At 43.3% G+C, this 19,837-nt stretch overlaps 1 protein-coding gene across 1 annotated transcript in view; it reads right to left on the reverse strand.

Moving 5' to 3' along the window:
- Window positions 1-19,837, reverse strand: part of LOC136855290 (pre-rRNA 2'-O-ribose RNA methyltransferase FTSJ3) — a 52,849-nt gene that overhangs the window by 17,034 nt on the left and 15,978 nt on the right. Inside the window, 10 exon segments of the mRNA XM_067132194.1 lie at window positions 2,696-2,829; window positions 3,154-3,251; window positions 3,826-3,911; window positions 3,997-4,172; window positions 4,541-4,675; window positions 5,120-5,236; window positions 5,442-5,615; window positions 5,898-6,017; window positions 6,020-6,060; window positions 12,844-13,143. Of these exon segments, the coding sequence (XP_066988295.1) occupies window positions 2,696-2,829; window positions 3,154-3,251; window positions 3,826-3,911; window positions 3,997-4,172; window positions 4,541-4,675; window positions 5,120-5,236; window positions 5,442-5,615; window positions 5,898-6,017; window positions 6,020-6,060; window positions 12,844-13,143 (1,381 nt within the window).

The raw sequence follows: 19,837 nt of genomic DNA on the forward strand, positions 1-19,837 counted from the left end.
TCCTGAGGTTCGAGACACAAGGATGATACCTGGTCAAGCAACCGAAGCAGCTGGCGGGCAGTATCGAGACAACTGACGTCTCTGCACTGAGACACCTGGCGTCTCTGCACTGACACCTGGCGCCTCGGCACCGAGACACCAGGGTTGGAAGTTTGTATTTCAAGGCAATGGCCCCTGTGGGCTTGTTCCTTATGAACAAGGTTCAACTTCTGAATAATAATAATGAAAATGAGTAATAAATGAAATGCTTGAGGGTGTCTCAGCACTTTCTCTCGTCTGGAGAGGGCTCGTTTCATAGACTTTGAGCGACCCACAAGACTCCCAAAACTTGGGAGCGTCTGCTTTCGGTTTCTTAAGAAATCGAAAAGAGCCAGGCACAGAATCAGTCTTGGACGTAGACTTCCAAGACTGGCAGTGAGTGTGGCTGCGAGAGGGAAGGGAATCTCTTTCCTGCTTCTTCTGGTGTTCGAACCAGTAGGATCGAGACACCAAGCTGGGAACCAAACAGGCACTGGTAAGCACTTTCAGGAGCACTTGTGGGTGCTGGCAGGAAGGAAGCTGAGACACCTGAGTTACTCTCTGCTCCTGAACCGGTCCAGGAGAGTACTCCAGACAGGTGGGATACTCGATATTCCACTGATCTTGAGCACTCAGAGGCGGCTGTGAGCAGAGTACCGGTAGCACCCGTCTTGGCGGAGCCCTAAGACTGGGAGCTGAGTGCAAAACACAGGTGCGTGCTTACGGCTCTGAAACACAAAGGCAGGGGTATGCGTCAGTTTCTAACCGAAGGTTGGAAGAGCCAACGAGACCCACTGCCTCCTCGGAAGGAGGCGGCTAAACATCCAGAGGCATCAGGGGAAAGAGCAGCCTTCCTCTCCAGCCTGCCGGAGGCCTGTCTGGTTCCTGGGACCCCCTTGAACCTCGGGAGAGGAAGGGAAGAGCAGCAGAAGGAGAAATCTAAGATAACTTGAAGAAGACGGCGGCTACTTCCACAGGGCCGTTTCCTTCACCTTCACTCCCACATCTACAGGATGGTGGCAGGAACACAACGGAAGTGGCCCAGAACACAACCACCAGAAGCAGCAGGCACGATCAGGACAGCGATGGGGAGTTCACGGAAGCAGTTCCGGAGGCAGGAGCTACAGCAGCGGCCAGGAGCGTCCACTTCCACCCAGGGCCTTCCTTCCACCTTGCTCCACATCTGGGATGGCGGACACGAAACATCGTAACCTCCAGGACAGCTAGGTTGGGACACAATGAAGCGGCCCAGGACCACGACCACCAGGGGAAGCGGGGGCATGATCAGGACAGCCAATGCAGAGCTACACAGAAGTGGTTCGGAAGGCAGGAGCTACAACTAGCGGTCCAGGAATGTCACATGAGAGCCACCAGCAGCGACAGGAACAATCAGGACGGCTGTGGCAGGAGACCAGGAAGGACTGCTCAGAAATTGTCGTCAAATTAACAGGAGCATAACAGGAAACAGCAGGAGCAGATGGACCAAAGATACACCAGAGGCAGTGCTACAGCATACATGAAGGCCAGCAATGATAGCGATCGATCCACATCAGTGGGAACAGAGTACGAACAATCCAAACATGGAACTATGCCATTCAACGAAGGTACTGTGGAGTCGATCCTGAAGCAACACTGAATAAGTTTGGGACTCCTTCATGCAAGACATCCCGAGATATCCAGCCAACTACTGCTGTGCGCCATGCTGCTGTCAACCTGAAAAAGCAAGATGATTGTGAGAGAGCTCTTTCTTGCTGCAGAGAGAGACCCCTCTCACATGGCCAGAGAGCTTATAGAAGAAAGGTGCTTGACCACCCCCTGCCCTTGGGTCTTTTGGCGACAAGCAAACAAAGAGGGTAAAGGAGAGAAGGAAGAACTTACAGATACAGGGAGAGAGAAGGAAGGAGGGGAGGCCACCAAGAGCGCCGTGGAAGCGGAACTTACCGACGATGCCAACAACCTCCCCCTCCCCGTAACTCTCTATAGCCCAGGTGGCGAAAACAACACTCAGCATGAGTAGAAAGGAAGTAGTCATGCCCTCGTACATAGAGGGCAGGAGCCCAAGAAGGGAAGCGAACTCTTACGTCCCGATCAATGTATGGGAGCGAAGATATTACGCCCCAACTAATACCTCCGAACATACACATGCAATATACAGTATACACAAAAACACAGAAGATCCCACCGAGATAATAAAGAGCTTAATGACAGTCAGGCAAAGAGATCTGAAAACACGTCTGCAACACATGACGGCTGAGAGCAAACTGGGATGTTTAGATCTAGGCAGGCGGGTACTCCCGCCTACCTGGCAGTAGTTACTGCCTAACCACCTTGTTCAAGAGTTTAACGGCCGTGTCCAGCTTCGCCGTAAGTAATTCCTAATGTAAAAAACCGATGGTTTGTATATCGTGTTGGAACAATGGTACATTTCTGCCACCATTACAAATGACAACCAATTTCTTAAAGCAGCATAAGTCATTACCAGAATACCTGAGGACATCATAAAATGAAGTCTTACAATGAACGGGACTGGTACTTTAGGCTGTTTCTGTACTGGTTTCATTATCAACAGTCTCGTCATTTAGGGTACACTAAGATAAATTCACAACCATTAATATTTATATCATAATGAAACTTATTAAATAAACAGATCATAAGCACTTTCTAATAATTTGCATACCTTCCTGTTCTATCCAAACGCTGCTGATCTTTATCATAAACAATGTACTCGTTCTTCTTCTCCTCCTCCTCTTCTTCACTTTCCGACAAGACTTCTTTGGCCTCTTGATCTACGATGTCGTCAATATTCTGAATCTAAAGGACATGCAAAAAAATTAATCAAACATAGTCAATAATAAGCACATTACATAATTTTGGTTTCCACTCAGCATAAAAAAATATGAAAAAGGGAAAAATATGAGGGACTTGCATAAAGTTTCGATCAATAACACTTTTAATATGACCATGACAATGAATGAAATACTGTAGATTTAAACCTAAAAAATACCAGAGAGCAATATTAACTTTTAATTATAAGGTATGTTTATAACGAGAGGAAAAATATTTGCTCTGGCATAAGTGGAAAAAGTTCCAGCCCCAATACCAACGCTTCAACAGGTATAAAATCCTGTTCCTTACCTTTGACAACCTCTCCAGACTGAAGAGTTCTGTCGAGGTATCTGTAGGACCCTGGTCTCCAGGAACGAGACTCTTCAGCCTCATCTTTTCCAACCCAGCTGTTTTCCGAAAGTTTCTCATGACACTGTCCTTCTGTTTTCGATGCGCGTGTGTTCAAGCTGAAATACAATATCATAAATGAACACATTATATATTTTCATCTCAAATTCAGAGATATATGTGCACATCAAATCTTACAACAGAAGTACAATTCACAAGTTACTTATTATTCATAGTCTATCTTTTCTTATTCCACCCTATCTTCACCTCTTTGTTTATTTTCACTTAGAGGATTCTAGGTGTGTACAGTTGAGTCAAAGGCATAACATTCCCATTTCTGTACTTTATACAATTTTGGAAATATTGCATGTAAATACACTGTATTAATGTGTGAGTTTTCTTTTAATATTCCTTATCCTGCTTCCAACTGTTGGCAAGGCTATCCTTTTTTTTTAAGTAAAATTAGAAAAAATTTGATGATCAAGCCTGAATAGTTAATCAATTAGATTAGTGACTCCATTACTACATAAAATAGTTTAGTGGTCACTAATGAGCAACAGAGGAAAGTGACAGGTCAATGTACTAGACTGAACATACATATATGATCAATACTCTAGCTCCCCCTCCACCCACAGAAACATTGTGAAGCCAGAAACTCGTTGCCGATGACACAGCCCTTCCTTAAAAGCCCCAATTCCGCACGCAGATGGTAAGGTTGCCTGCAAGTGAAAATCTACCATGTCATGCGCAAGCCTTCTACTAAGGACCCATGTATTGAAGTCACCTGCGAAACCACTCAACTACCTTGACCCTATAATAAAAAAGGGTACTACCTTTATGGCATCAAGTTCCTTCTCAATTGCTACCAGTTCTTCGTCCTCTTCTCCATCTTCGCCTGCCTTATCTTGCTTTTCAGAGTCTTCTGTCTTCTCGCTCTTCATCAGTTTCGCCTTCTCTTTTTCAATGCTGTCAAGATCTGCCTAAAGACAGAAAATTTCAAAAAATAAAGAAGTGAATAACTGATTTAACAGAAAATGAAAAATGCAATAAAAACCAGAAAGCCTCATACTAAACTGGAAGCTACATGAAATTTATAAGTCAGGTTATCATGAAATTATTTTTATCCACTACAAAAAATAAACCATTTATGATAATTTATATATTAGCAATAGAAAATAAACCTATATTTAGGATACATTAAAAATATAAAGCATATACAATAATTTTACACTACCCATATAAAACAAACGTTTATTCAACTTATATAAAATAACTGAAAATAACACGCTTTCCAAAATACAGAGGCGAAATTCTTAGGCTACCGAACATTAAAGCAAGATCTCATTACCTTAACCTCCTTCCTCCACGTCAGGAGCTGTCTCAACTCTTTTCTCCCTAAGACTTTGATATCTTTACAGCTTTCAAGGATGCTTGCAGTTGTCAACTTGTGTTTCTTCAAAGGTTCATCGTTTTCAAAGTGTAACTGGAAGAAGGAAAAACAATATAAAAGTGTCTCCTTACATTTGTGTCACAAAAGGAAGGACGCAATTTTTCATGAAAAGGCTTCTTGTTCGTATGGTTATCCACCTCTACTCTGAGGTATATGTAATTTTTTAAATTTCCTTGCATGACAAAAACTATAAAGCATTTTTTGACATGTAGAATATAAGTCACAGAAAATACTGGAAATGCTTTACCAAACAAGAGCCTGACAGCGTATGTCCCCCAAAATCCCCAGGCAAGTACACTTTCCTTGGATTATTATCATTATTCAGAAGTTAAACCCTGTTCATGCAGAACATGCCTACAGGGGCCACTGACTTGAAATTCTAGCTTGTGAACAGCATGTAGTATGAATATATACCAGCAAAACCATACTCCAAACAGGGAATTTTCTTTCTGTCTTTTGAAATTTAAGGGAACTTACCTCTGTGGCTGTCTGAAGAACTTCTACATAATTTGAAGCCTGTATGAACTCAGAGACGGGAATTCTGTTGTACAAGACTGTTGCTCCTTCTGGATAACCTTCAGCTTTTGTCTTTGTCTGAAATAAAAAACAATTACCACATTTTCAATATATTTAACAAGGATGACACTTATTAACCATCAAAGTAGTAGAAGACTTACAAAATTAAGTAAGACTCAATAATAATCATAGCTGAATTGCAATTCAATAACTTCATGAACATTTATTATAAGACAGGATTGTTGAATTTTCAAACAAAATTAAGAAAATTCCTAAAACGTACCTTTGCAGGCTTCCACAAATTAATCTTGCTCACTGGTTCTGGGTCAATTTCCTCAAATACATTCTTAGGATTGAAAAACTCCTGGTCGACCTTTGCAGGATCAAGGTAATTCTGACAAACAACGAAGATTTCGGCTGACTCGTAACGAGATGACATGGGTTTGGTAGCATTGACCTGTGAAACATATGTTATAAATGACATGTATTGTATCATTCTGTAACTCAGACACATGTGGTAAAGAAATAAACAAATGAATAACAGTAGGAACAATTCTAGACAAATATACATATATATATATATTGTACGTACAGAAAACTTTTAACGCTGGTGTGGAACTCTTGACTTAGTCATTGAAACCATACCAAAAAACTCTTGCAAACCAATGTAACAGATGGCATGTGCAAATGTTATTGCCAAGAGCAAATAAATTAATGAATAACAATTTATCAGACCTACCGTCTTGAACAACTTCTTGAAAACATACTCCAACTTGAAATAATCCTTAGACCTGAAGACTTTCGTCACAAAGAACTCCTTGCGCAAAAGTGCTTGAGCAAGTTTGAAGAACACTGAGGTACCAATAAATTCTGTTGATAAGCATCATGCAGCCAGTTCTGACCTGCAACCAGAAACGGAGAGTTAAGAAACTGTAACAAATTACAGTGGTGCCCTGCAACCTGAAAATTAAATTATCTAAATAGATATGTGTAGTATTATTACTGTATTATGAATTAGGTTAATGAGGCAAATGAGTAACATATTTTGACTTTTAGGCCTACTGTAAGCAATACCCCACTATGGGGAGACAGATCAGTTAAAAATGACATTTTTATAAATAAAATAAAGTTTTATATATACTTACCAAATAATTCATAGCTATAGTTTTTTTCTACTTACTGTGGCAGCTCAAAAGTGTCGAGAATTAGCATTAACACTTTTTGTTTGAGTGCAGGGTATGTTGCCCGCCCACTTTCGGGAAGAAATAGTACAACAGCTGAGGAGCTCAGTCGTTTGACTCTATGTCATGAGAGGGGAGGAGGGCAGGCTCCGATCATGTGATTATTTGGTAAGTATATATCGAACTTTTATTTTATTCTCAAAAATGTCATTTTTATGAAAGTAACTTACCATATAATTACATAGCTGAATCCACATTGATTGGAGGTGGGATTAATGGACATATATACTACCCCAAAACACTTGATATGGAGATAATTTGGGATAGCAAATTAGCTAGCATCTTGGAATGCTTATTTGAAACCTTACCTGGTGAGGGGCAACAGCAGACGGGATTCTGCCTCTGGTCAAAAGCTCCTCTCGACCTGTAGCCCGAGTGTGGCCCAGAGTCAAGAATCACCTCTACTTGAGTGGGTGCTTTGCAACGTAGGAGGTCAATCGAGGTTGCCAAAGCTAAAAAATCAATGGGTCACATAATGATATGTGGATTGCCCTTGCCCTGAAGCACTACAATAGAATAACAAAGACCAGATAAAAATTAACCTAAACCATACAACCTTTTATCCAAAACCATAAAAACCAATTGATGACACTGAAGATCAGTGTACATCAACTTCCCAAGTGCACGATACCCTTATTCAAGGAGAGTGGATAGAGGAAAAGGAAGCGTTCCTCTATCCTTCATCCCCCAATACCATGCCAGCTACGAAAACGGACCTAAAGTACTGCATTTTCATACACTGTCTCAGCGTCCCATAAATAAAACATGGCAAAACATGACTTGCACCTCCAAAAGTTGTTTGCAAGACTCGAAGAGAGACAGGTTTCGTTTAAAAGCCAAAGACGTTGCCACAGCTCTTATTTCATGAGCCTTTACTTTGCATAAGGGAAGTAATTCATCTTGAATTCCCGAATGTGCTTCCAAAATCAAGGATCTTAAAAAGAATGACAGTGCATTCTTGGACAAAGGATGGCTGGGATTTTAATGGAACACCAAAGATTGAGGGGCTGAACCTCTAAGGTTTTGGTTCTCAAGAGTATACTCTTAGAGTTCTTACTGGGCAGGGCATTTTCTTGCTTGTCTGGACTAATACTTCAGACAGACTCTTGATAAAAAAGGAATGAGAGCCACGGATTAGCAGGATCCTCATTTTTGTCAAAATTCTAAAGTTAATGAGTATACTGCATTGCCTTGTGAAAGCCTATCCTTTTGTCAATGGCATGAAGTTCACTAGCTCTTTTGGCTGTGGCAAGTGCAATCAAGAATAAAGTCTTCTTTGTCAGATTCTAAGAACGATGATTCTAAGGTTCAAACAGTGGACCTGAAAGCCAGTTGAGACCACATCCAAATTCAAAGCTCCTCGAAGTTTTTTACTTGCTTACTGGTGTTGAAATGTTTAATTAAATCACTGATGTCTTTGTTGGAGGACAGGTCTAATCCTCTATGTTTAAATACTGAACTCAGCATCGCTCTGTAACCTTGGATCGATGTTGAGAATCCTTCGATGTTCTGAGGTATAAAGAAAATCAGCGATTTGAGTTACAGAAGTTTAAGAAGGAAATTTCTTTGTTCTGGCACCACTTCCAAAAACTGTCCACTTGGATTGGTAGACTGCAGAGGAAGACTGTCGTCTGCAGTTAGCAATAGCCTCCTGCAGCCTTTCTTGAAAATCCTTTCGCTCTGACAGTTCCTGACAGTCTGAAGCCTGTCCAGGTGAGTGGATAACCTTGATGGTATCGGAGGAAGTGTGGCTGTCTGAGAAGATTTCTTCCTCTGAGAAGCCAGTCTTGGGAAAGTCTGTCCAAAAGGCTCAAAAGATCGGGGAACCACTCTTTGTGTGGCCAAAGGGAGCAACTAGTGTCACGACATCGCTGACATGATGAACTAAACTTCCTCCAACACTTCCCCTCACCATGCTGAAGGGGAGGAAGGCGTAAAAGGTCTAGATTAAATGAGTCCTGCAATACATGGCATCTGTTGCCCATGCTTGTGGGTCCGGGCAGTGGAGCAATAACGGATGCCGATTGTTCCGACGCCGCGAACAGGTCTATTAACGGTTTTCCCTTAATGGCCTCCACAGGTCGGTGCATACCTGTGGGATTGAGGTCCATTCGGCCGGTAGGACCTGTTTTCCTCAAACTCAATTAGGGTCCGCTAGACCTTCAATTTGCCCGTGAATGAACCGAGGTCACTAAAAGAGTTTAGATTGCTCTTGCCCAAAGGGAAGAAGCTCCTTTCTGGGTCAACCGTTGAGTGTAAAAGAATGGGTCCCTCTCCTGGTTCTTGGATGTATGCTAGTGTGGTCACTGTTGTCCAAATGCAATCGCTATACAGTTTTGTGGTAGGTTATCGCTGCCAAATGTAGAAGTGCAAGATGAATTGCTTTTAGTTCCTTCACGTTGATGCGGGAGGTTTCTCTCAAAGGAGACCCAAGTTCTGATACTTCCATGTTGTTGAGGAGGCCTCAACCCAGATCCGTTACCGGAGAATAACGTTAGGTCGGGTTCGCTGATAGGAGCTAAAACCTTTGCCAACCACCATCTGAGATCCTCTTTATCTGGGGAGTCTTTGAAAATGAACTAGTCCACTTCCTGTTCCAATTGGCTTTGAGGTAGAAACAGTGCTCTTTTTATCAAGGAAGTGATTGTTCCAAGAAGACTGATCCATGCTGGCTGAGCACGGAGCGTAGCTTCCTGTTCCAATTAGCTGATGGGATGGAAAAGGAACTCCGAGAGTCTATCACTATTAGAGAATAGCTCTTGACTAAGCGCATTTCTTGCATAAGTCCTAATTTTTAAAACCGGTTTTCCGTAAGCACCCATTGATAATTTCTGCATTTCAGAGAGATGTTTATCCCATTAGCTGGCCACTTCGTAAATGTGTGAAAAACTTGATCTTGCTCCCAAACTGGAAGACTCTGGTCCTGGAACGGAGGACTGAGTCCGATGAATTGGGATATGGAAGTAGGTCTCATTTTCTAATCCAGTGATGGACTTGATGAATCGTTTTCTGAATTTTGTTTTTGGAGGTTCTGACGCTCCAGGACAGGTCTCCATCCTCCCGATGATTTGAGAACCACGAAGAGATGTAAAATCCCCTTGAGCCTCTACCTTTCCAGAAGGGCTGGAGATAGGGCAGAAAATCTGAGTTTGCAAGTAGGCTGCCAAGATGATTGAGAGGCTATAATGGACAAGGATTGTATATCTTAAAACTAGTAGTTCCACTTTTCTTTACATGCTGGCCAGTTGACAGTCTTCTTGCAGGAAAATTTCCTTGTTCTCTGGAATGGTTTCCCTAGATGGTTTGGAGGTTCGAAGGAGGTCTTGGAGATTTGATGTTCTTCCGACGATCCAGTAGTTGCAGAGGTTCATTGTCTATGATCTCTTGGTGGATTGAGTGATGAGATCTATTTTTGAAGATGACTAAATTTGATCTATTACATCAAACAGATCCTGACTAAAGGCGCGAGAGGAACGTTCTGACGGAGTGACACTTTAGCTGCAAAAGAGCACCACAAATCTCAGCTTCTTGAGGGCTCCCGTTGTATAGATGGTAGCTAGCTCTACTGCTCCATCTTTAATAGCTCTATCTGCGCATCCCAGTACACCCAGCCAGTCCCAGTTTTCTGAAGTGATGCACAGTCTTCTATTTTCTTAGTCAAGGCTCTATAGTCCAGTCTAAGAAAACTAAAAATCTCCAAGACTTTAAAAATATCTTTGAGAAAGGTGGTCCAATTCAGAGGATGAAAGAATCCTTGCTGCTGAAGGCCGAACGTAATGAGAAGCATCAATTATACTGAGAAGTCTCTTGAGAGGGGCAGCAACTCCCAAGTGGTGAGCTTCTCTCGTTGCAAGCCAGATACTTCTGTCTTACAAGGAGGAGAACAGAACCTCTTCTTGGCTTTCCTCTTCTCTGTTAGTCAGGCATCCATAACAGCCAGAAAACAACCCGAAGACGAAGATACTGCATCGGCAGTCTGGTGGTACCTGGAGGTGGACGCATGCCGAGTGTAGGCTGAACCAGATAAAGGCGACTGGGAGAAGGAAGACGGTAGCAAAACTAGGAAAACCTGAGTAAAGCCGAGTAATGCAGAGGGGGTTTTTCCTCTTCCACCCAGGTTCTTGGCCGGACAAAACGGGGAGATCCTGGAGGTTTCTATTGAGTCCTAAAAGGTGTCCTGTACTGCTGGAGTTGGTTTTTCTCAAGAAGGCTCAACATTTGGTTCGAAGCAGAGTTGAAGCGGCGCCAAAGAAGGTCTATAGGGACTGAAGGAAATTCTTGTGATCGCGGTCACGACCGCATGAGAAGAGGGGTTGATTGAAGATGCGCCCAGGCGCACGATATCTCGCCCATGGATGATATGAAGCACCAGAGAGACTCAGCCAGCAACTCCTGTCCGTGGACGCTTGGTTCGCCAAGGATGGGCGCTCCTGAAAACTGAGCGTTCCCTCCGAGTAGTCCCAACACGGGCTCTTCTGTCCTGGAAGCTGGGCTGCTCCAACAGGTTGGAGCAGTGTGCTCAGGTGATGGGCGCTAACGCGAAGTGGAGTGCGCCAAACGTTCTTAGGCGCCGATCTTGGACATTGACTTTGGGGCGTTTGAAGGAGAAAGGTCGGATCCTGAACAATCTCAGGTGGTGTTTATGTACACGCCTAGGCATGTACTGGCGCGAGAAAGAGAGCGTAGAATCTCTTGTCGGTGAAGCCCAGAAACTACAAAGATGGGAGAGGCTATGATCTCTCTCAGCTGCTCGCCACGCAGGCGGGGAGAATCGGAGTCCATAGGAAGCACCTAGCCTTTTCAGTGGTCTAGATACATGAGTAAAACAATCACTCGTCTCTCTTAGATGTGGGTGAGTCTGATCCACTTGAAGAAAGAGTGTGTATTCATTAATACCTTTCCAACGGTACTCATCCAGCGGCCTGGGATCGGTGAACAACGGGTTCGGATGAGGCGGCTTGACTGCTCGATGGGCAAACCCCACCGACCTCCCTTGGACTGTCAGTTTACTCCCCATGTTTGCAGGGAGTTTAGCAGGGACCTGGTCTAGGAGCACGGTGGACGGTAACAGCCGCCCCTCCACTGACACATCACTTGACACAACTACTTAAATTTGCCCATTAGACTTTCTACAGAATTCCCAATTTGGGACACAGTATTAACAAGTAAATTAAATTTCTGGTCTACCTGTGCTTCTAAGCTGGCAATGGCATTGGGTTCAGCAGAATAAGAATTAGGTACAGGAGTATTGGAAAAAGCTGGAGGGCTGGAAATGAGAAAAGCTGTCTGGCGGCCGAAGGGATAGGTAAAACATCAATATCTTCCCTGAAGAATGGCCCATACTAGCAAGAAGCCTTAGCTGGCTAGCTGTGGCTTTCTAATTCGGTCCCTTTTCAATTTGTCTAAAATGAGACTGTAAAGTTTTTCCATTTACCCTGATCCCAAGTCTTTACATTCGTCACAAGTCAATTCAGGAACAAATTTGTTCCCTAAAAGTACAACAAATTGTATGTTGGTCGTATTTACCGACGTGAGTCTAGTTTTGCACCCTTTGCTGCAGTACCTAATGCTGGATAAACTAGGAGTCAGACATAATGTTCAAGAATTCTAAATGAATAAATACCAATCAAATTGTCCAAAAACTAGCTAAGCTAATAGCTGCGCTACCAACAAAAGAGTACTTCATAAAAAGACGATCTCCAACATTCGGGCGAAATGAAAACGAGCTGCTAATAACTGGTGTTCAGTCATTAACCGCAGAAAAACGAATTGGAGCTCCTTAGCTAAGTTGTACTTATTCTTCCCGAAAGTACTGGGCAACATACCTACACTCAAAACAAAAGATACGCCAACGTAATTTCGACTTTGAGCTGCCGTAAGTAGAAACTATAGCCATAAAAATACTTGGTAAGTTACATATATAAAATGTATATGTATATATATTTAAAGGAAATAAAATTATGCCCCTTCTACTATGTCTGTGGTACTAATGATAAACCTTAAACTTGAATTTTCTTTTGGTTACTTACAAGATAAAATATTTGTTCCAGCAGACTTTACTGATGCAGTTTAAATAATATACATACATTTTCAGAAGCACCTTGTAATTTTGTTTTACAGATTTTCCTCTTCAATCTTTTCAAATATATGCTAATACATCTACCTCAATACCACACAAACAGGCAGTCCCGGTATCAGATGTTAAAATCCCAAAATCCCCTCCCAAAAAAAAAAAAAAAAAAAAAAAAAAAAAAAAAACAAGAGATGATAAAAACAGAAACTATTGTTCAGTGGCAACTGAGTACATAAATGGAGCAAAATCTGGGTGGCTCAGGATTCATTCTGAACTTCTCATGACAAAATATCAACATAACTTAAAGTACAAAAAAAAATCTAAATGTCACTAATTTTACAATGCAACAGAACAAAAAGAAATACACCTACCAACATTTGGAGCACCATCATGAAGAACTACATCAGCTTTCCAAGTAGTGAGTTTGCCTTTGAGTTCTTGACGAATTTTGTCGGTGGTTATGTCTCCCTGGAGAGCAATGGTTCCGTGAATGGGCTTGATGGGATACAGATCGACGCCAATGATGATGGACGACAAGGGCATAGTCTGTTTGGCGACCTGCATCCATGATCCAGGTGCTGCACACAGATCAATGCAGACCCGACTACCTTGTAAAACTTGGAATTTGTTCTCGATCTGCAGTAACTTGTAAGCAGAACGGGCACGATAACCTGAAAGAAAATAGTCACAACATTATTTGAGTGAATATGAAACAATAAAGAACAGCACATAAAAAAATTACTCAACCATTTTTAAATGTACCGGCATGTCTAAAATACAATTGTACCACTACTGATTTATTTTGAAAATTAACTGTCCAACCAGAAAACACACTGGCATTTAAAACCATTTTAAGTTTGTAATTGAAATCTGATATGGAAATCTGATCAGTATAAAAAATCAAGTGTTCCTACACTATCCCACAATAGCCTTGGACTCAAGCCTGGCCTTGGATTAGCAAGCTGATTTTCACTTACATACCATATTCCTAACCTGCCAAAGATCTTAAAAATGGTGATTTTATATAATTATGAAAAAATTTTGCATATCACATGAAAAAGAAATATGACTACTATGATTCTTAACTCAATGAATTACTTCCCATATCACTCCAAATCCTTTAAATATTTCCTGAAACCTGTAAATCCCATATCACAAGTATAAAAAATAAAAAAAAAAATTTGTATTTTTCCTAACATATGAACCTACACCTTCATATACATACTGCATAGAAGATTCCCATGCGCTTCCTGTTCCTACCTTGTCTGTTTTTAGAAATCTGAGACTTTACTGAAAACCATTACCTTCCTGTGCCCTTGTCTGGCCTGGTCCAAACCTACCCCAGCTGACTCAATTGCTGAACCAGCCCAAATCGTGACTATCATAAGTCGATTTCCAGTGATACCTTCCCAGGAGAATTTGAGAGAGAATCGGAGACTCCACCTAAGAGGGTAAGGTGTTTGAAAACTACATGAAGGTGTATCCCCAATGGTATGTTAGGAAAATACCACAAATTTTATGTTTAATCATTTGTTCAATATGAATACTCCCTTTTCTCTGTATTGGAGAGACACATCTAGGAGGGAGGTAGATCTCTCAAGAAGTAGAGTGTAGAAAAACTTATAAGTAAAGTACTGTAAGCTGAAAAATTATCTGAGGACAGTACTCACTCCTAGACTCCCTGGAGCTGCATGGTGACATCCTCAGTAGCAGAGCAAGGTCCTGTTCTACGTTTATACTGGAGCTTAGGAGCTGCTCTACACTTTGCACCACTTGCTGTGTTGCCACAACTGAAAATATTCAGTTTGCCTTTCAGTTTCCAAGATTTATGATTGAGGTCCTTGAGGCACAAAAAGGTAAAAGGTCGTTTGTTTAGGACAAACTCCTGCTCACAGGATTGTCCACTATAATTTTCTTCTTTGCTATAGAAGGACCCATACCTTTAATATCATGAGGCTTGACTCTGGTGGGAACAGGGCTAGCACTACCTCTTAGACTTTAAGTTATTCTTATCACCTCTCTCAATCAGGAGGAGATTGTGTCCTTAGATACCTGCTTCTCATTCAACCTGTATTAATGAATAACCTGCGTTTCACTTCTTAGGAAGCTGTCCGATTCAGGTAGACCTTGAGAGCCCTAACAGGATAGTTAACATTTCATCTTGATTGTCTCTCACAAAGTCCTTGAGAGAGGGAATGGAAAAGCCACTGAACCTTGGGTCATATGAGGAGGGGTTCTGAGTTTTTGCTATCAATATGAGATAACCTGCGTGCAAAATGGAATTGAATTCTCTCAATTCTCTCTGGTGAAGCTAATGCCAATAAGAATACAGTCTTCAACACCAAGTCTTGGTCCAAAGCAGTGTTGATAGGTTCATATGGAGACTTTGTCAATGAAGACAGGACTTTGGTGACACTTCACTCCACTCTACATCAAGATGACCGACAATGCCAGCCCAGCCAGTGACAATGCTGCAGCAGCATCCATCCGCTACCCACTTTCATGATGCACAGCCCAGAGACCTGGTTCTTCAGGGCAGAGACCATCTTCAGACCCAAGAAAATCACATCCAAATCCTGCAAAGAACTTGCCTCGTTTGTTCCTGATGGACAACATTTTTGAAAATATCGCCAGTGGCTAAGCCAAGCCACAGACCACCCCGTCACATAAGAGGACCTTTGAAGGTACAACTATGGACGCCCCAGTCTTGGTGCTGCATCCAGCCATCAGGCTTATGAAATTCCTAGGCAACATAGGAGCAGCGATAGGAGAACAGTGGCGGTCACATGGAATCAAACAATTCCTGCTGCAGACAGTCAACAAGAAACGACATTAGATCTGGGTGTTTATCCTCCTTCATGAAGCTGCCTTCCTCGTTCTAATGAACTGCCTCACTAAACAGTCAAAATACCCAATGTTACCCACCCCTGCCCCTCAGAGTTTCTGAACTGGTGGATGCAGTGCACCTGGAGGATACATCCCTTTCCAGAACACCTCTCAACCACCTGTAGCAGCAGTCACCCCCGAACCACAGCATCAAAGCAGGACAGACAAATACAGCGAGCCAGAGGATCTCGCCGCTCCCGACACTACAAGAGGGAGAACAAACACTAACATAAAACCAAAAAAGAAGAGCGTTCAAAGAGCCTATGTTTCCTCCACTGGAGAATTGGGAGCGAGGCCTGAAAATATGAGAGCAGCTGCCTGCTATAAAAAAACTTGCAAGACAGTCACAGCAGCAGCCCAAACAAATTATAACCATCAATGATGGCTAGACTGGATGCCTCATATGACGAAACGAGTCTACCTTTCGCTGTCTTTCTTCCAGGTACACTCAACGTGTTTTTACAACAATGACAAGGTACGACAGGACACACAACTTCTTGTACTGTTGACACTGCTGGGGTCATTAAAGCCACACTCTACCAACCAGCATGAAAAGCCTCAACTTATTTCCCCAGCACTCCAGGTATCCATTGCCAGTGGCACCTGCTCAAAATTTACAAAGCCAAACACTGAACTTATTATTCAGTGGCAAACTGTACACCTGGAAATTCATCATGGCAGGCATTACAATCGCACCACTCAGAGCAGATTTCATGAAAGCCAACGACATGCTAGTGGATGTAGCCTGACACCAGCTGGTTCCAAGAGATGGCCCTATAGCTCCCACCACTCCAATAGCAGCAGCAAAGAACACAATGGGACCAGAGATCCGTCAACTCCTTCAGGAAATCCCCGAAATATTTCAAGACACCCTCCAGCATGACCTTACCAGCCCTCCAAAGCATAGTGTCAAACACCACATCGACACTGAGGGGTGCCCCCCGCCAGCCCCATCCATGCACGCTTTAGATGTTTGGCCCCAGACAAACTGGCATATGCCAAACAATTATTCCACGACATGGGACGGGCAGGAATATGCCAGAAAGCCTCCAGTCTGTGGGCATCCCCCCTTCAAATGGTACCTAAAGCACAGTAAATGGTGGCCCTGCGGCGACTACAGACAGCTCAAAATTAAGACAATACAGACAGGTACCCCCTGCCTAACATTGCTGACATAACGAACCAATTGAAAGGACCCAGAACATTCACAAAAATTGACCTCCTGAATGGATACTACCAAGTCCCAGATGTAAGAGAAGACAGAAAAAACAATCATCATCACCCCCTTCAGGAAATACACTTTCAACTACAGCTGTTTCGGCCTCCAAAACACAGGAGCGACTTTTCAGCGACTCCTGGACAAATTCCTTGAATTACCCTACTGCATCGTCTACGCAATGACATTCTAATTTTCAGTCCCAACTCCAAACAGCACATCGAGGATGTAAGGCAAGTCCTAAAGAAACTAAGAGAAAACAGACTAGTAGTTCAACCAGATAAATGCGACTGGGCCCAGAGCACGATAGAATTTCTCAGCCATCAAAATCACAATTTTTGAAAGTAAATTGTATTTTTCCTAACTATACAAACTTGGGTCCTTTACATTAGGATATTACCTTCAGGCGTAGGCTGGAAATGGCCTGTTAAACTCTTTGGCAAGGTGGTTAGGCAATAACTTCTACCAGGTAGGCGGGAATACCCTACTGCCTGGATGTAAACATTCCAGTTTGCCTTTCGGTCCAGGTTCAGATTGAGGGGTGGCATGAGGTGGTATATGTAATGGGGTGGACCTCAGGTTTGTATAGTTAGGAAAATACAATTTACTTTAAAAATTGTAATTTGTTCCAACACTAACATACAAACTGTTGGTCCTTACATTAGAAGATTTACTGATTGAGGGGAGGAATCTGGAGTGAGTCTCCTGAACTGACTGGAGTTCTGCACACCTGGGCTACTCCTCCTGGTCGAAAGAGCGAGGAGGGAGGAGTAGCCGTGCCTCTGACATATTGATCGGAGTGTAGGAACTGTGAGATCAAAATGTCAGATACTGGACCTTTTGCATGAGTGAGGGAAACGTGAACTCCTACTTAAAATAGGCTGAAGGATCTAGAGTCGGAGGCAGTAAGGAAAAAGCCGATAGGGTTCCCCTTATTGCCAGTCTCTCCTTCCTCCCCCTTGCTAGAGGAAGGAGCAGAATTGCTCCTATGATTCTATAAGAAAATAGAAATGGGTGCTTGATGTAGTCTTACTGCATCAGTGCCAGTTCCAGCAGCTATTGGTTCGAGTCCTATTCTCATCCCTAGGAGAAGCTGGAGGGAGGAGGAGGTTGGCCAGTCACTCAGAATCCTTCTCACTCGCCAGAACTAACACCTAGGGGAAGGATGGAGGAGGAGCTGGGTGAGAAAAAATTAAGTCACTAGTTTACCAGACCGGCTGATTAACAGCCTCCTAGGGCTGGGGTCTTAAGGATTAGAACCAAGAACCACCTTAGCAACGGGACCTACAGCTTGTTGTGGGCGAGAAATGAGAAATGCTACTCTTCATCAGGGCCCCTCTTGAAGGGAGCCGGGTAAGACAACACAACTTGTTGAGCAGCTACCACAGAGCCAAGGGAAAAAGGTCTCCAAGGGCCTGTGGGCAAGACCGAAAGAAGACAAGAGTGTGGACTAAGAGACCATGCCTTGCTTCCAGACCGACAGAAACTTCCAGAATGAGAGGGATGGACTAAGCATCGACGATTCGTGAGCTCCTGGTGGAAGTACCAGTATCATTGCTGTCAGCTGCGAGTACCTCCTTGGTCATGAAGTCAGGAGAAAGATGTGTCCCAGACACTTCTTCCTTGGGAGACAGTACTCAGGCAAAAACGTTTTGACAATTATCCAGATTTAGGAATGTCAACCTTCGAAAGTACCACAGCTCCCAATAGGACAAAGTAACGTAATGATCTGATCATCGACACAAAGTCCAAGGAGGAGGGGAACAAGAATGACCTCCGAACCCAACAGTAGAGATACCAAATGGATTCGGAGTCACCTATGATATCCGAGAAGGGTCGCAGGTATGATCCCCATCCCTGTTCTTCCATCTTCTACGCTTAGGGCTGGAGTAAGATGATAGATGGTCCCAAGAGGGCATATCTCATCCGACAACTCGAAGGTAGTGCAGAGCACGGACAGAACCCTAACCGAGAGTCACATGCCACCCAGGAAACAGTTCCCGGGGAGAGCATGAACTAAGAAGCTTCTCATCCGTAGCTAACTCTCAACTGAGGAGAAGAAGGCTACTTCAGATAGAAGACTAGGTCGCGGGCCATGTTCTTCACAAATGAAAGGGAGAGAAGTAAACTCCTGGCAGAGAAGAAGAGGAAGTCCAGACTTGAAGAGCAACCTCACCCGAGAAGAAGTTCCTTCAACGACACCACCAGCTTAAGACGGATCCAGTCCTCTGGGACAGTATTGCAGAGGACTTCATGGGATATCCAGCTATATCCATTGCTGGCAGAAAGCCTATGCTTGGGTAAGTGAAAGCTGAAAGTCTCCCAGTCCTGAAACACACAGGGATGTACTGCCTCAAGAACCGCTTCTTGTGTAGCTGCTACAGGAGGTGGCCGAGCGAATTCTTCTCGATGCCTCGGCAATCAGGTCGGATGAAGAAGAAACTTCAAGTATTTGTCTGTAACCCGTGAGGAATGTTTTAGAAACTCCCTAGTGGAACGGACAAATAAGAAGGGAGAAAAAGGTAGATATAGAGTTTTCTCTCAAAAAGACAGCATGCCTCACAGAGCGGCCCCTGTTCTGGTATGAAGGAGCAAGAAAACACTACCGGGACTTGTTGTGCAGGGAGGCAACAGAAGGATGTAGGGATTTGTCCAGCAGTCTCTGCATGAACTTCGAAGAAAGAGGAGCAGCATGTCTCGATCCTGATCACTCAAAACCCGAGGCAGGCTTGCTTCTACCACAATACATCCCCACCAGGAATGCATCTGTTAATTGAGCTGTTGAGTGTGCAACAGAACAACACTCGAAAGTACCTGCAAAATGCTCGATGAAACAGGAGGAAAAACGACACCTCTTTGTTTGTCAACAAATGCCAATTACTGTGGTTTTGTTGTTCAACCAAACCAGTGAGTGCCGCAAAACTCATCCTGAATTCTTGGACGCCAAAAGGCTGCCCCTGAGCCCAGGACGGTGGATGAGAAGGCACACCGCTCCCCGGCCACACAAATTCAAGACAAGGTCTTACCAGTGTGCACCTATTCTCAATCAGTGAATCCATAAGTAGACACAAGATGAGGGGAATATGCAAGAATATTCTGAAGGTTCCTTCAATCAAGCATTAGCCTAACTCCTTCCTCATACTTCGAAGAGGAAAGAGGACTTGAGGAATGGGAAGCAGACTTCCATTTTCCACCATGGGGAAGCTTTCTGCAAGATGACAGGGTACCGAGCCACTAGCTGTAGCCGGGCTGGCATTTCCTGA

Source organism: Macrobrachium rosenbergii, chromosome 31 (assembly GCF_040412425.1).
Source record: "Macrobrachium rosenbergii isolate ZJJX-2024 chromosome 31, ASM4041242v1, whole genome shotgun sequence".
Taxonomy (NCBI): domain Eukaryota; kingdom Metazoa; phylum Arthropoda; class Malacostraca; order Decapoda; family Palaemonidae; genus Macrobrachium; species Macrobrachium rosenbergii.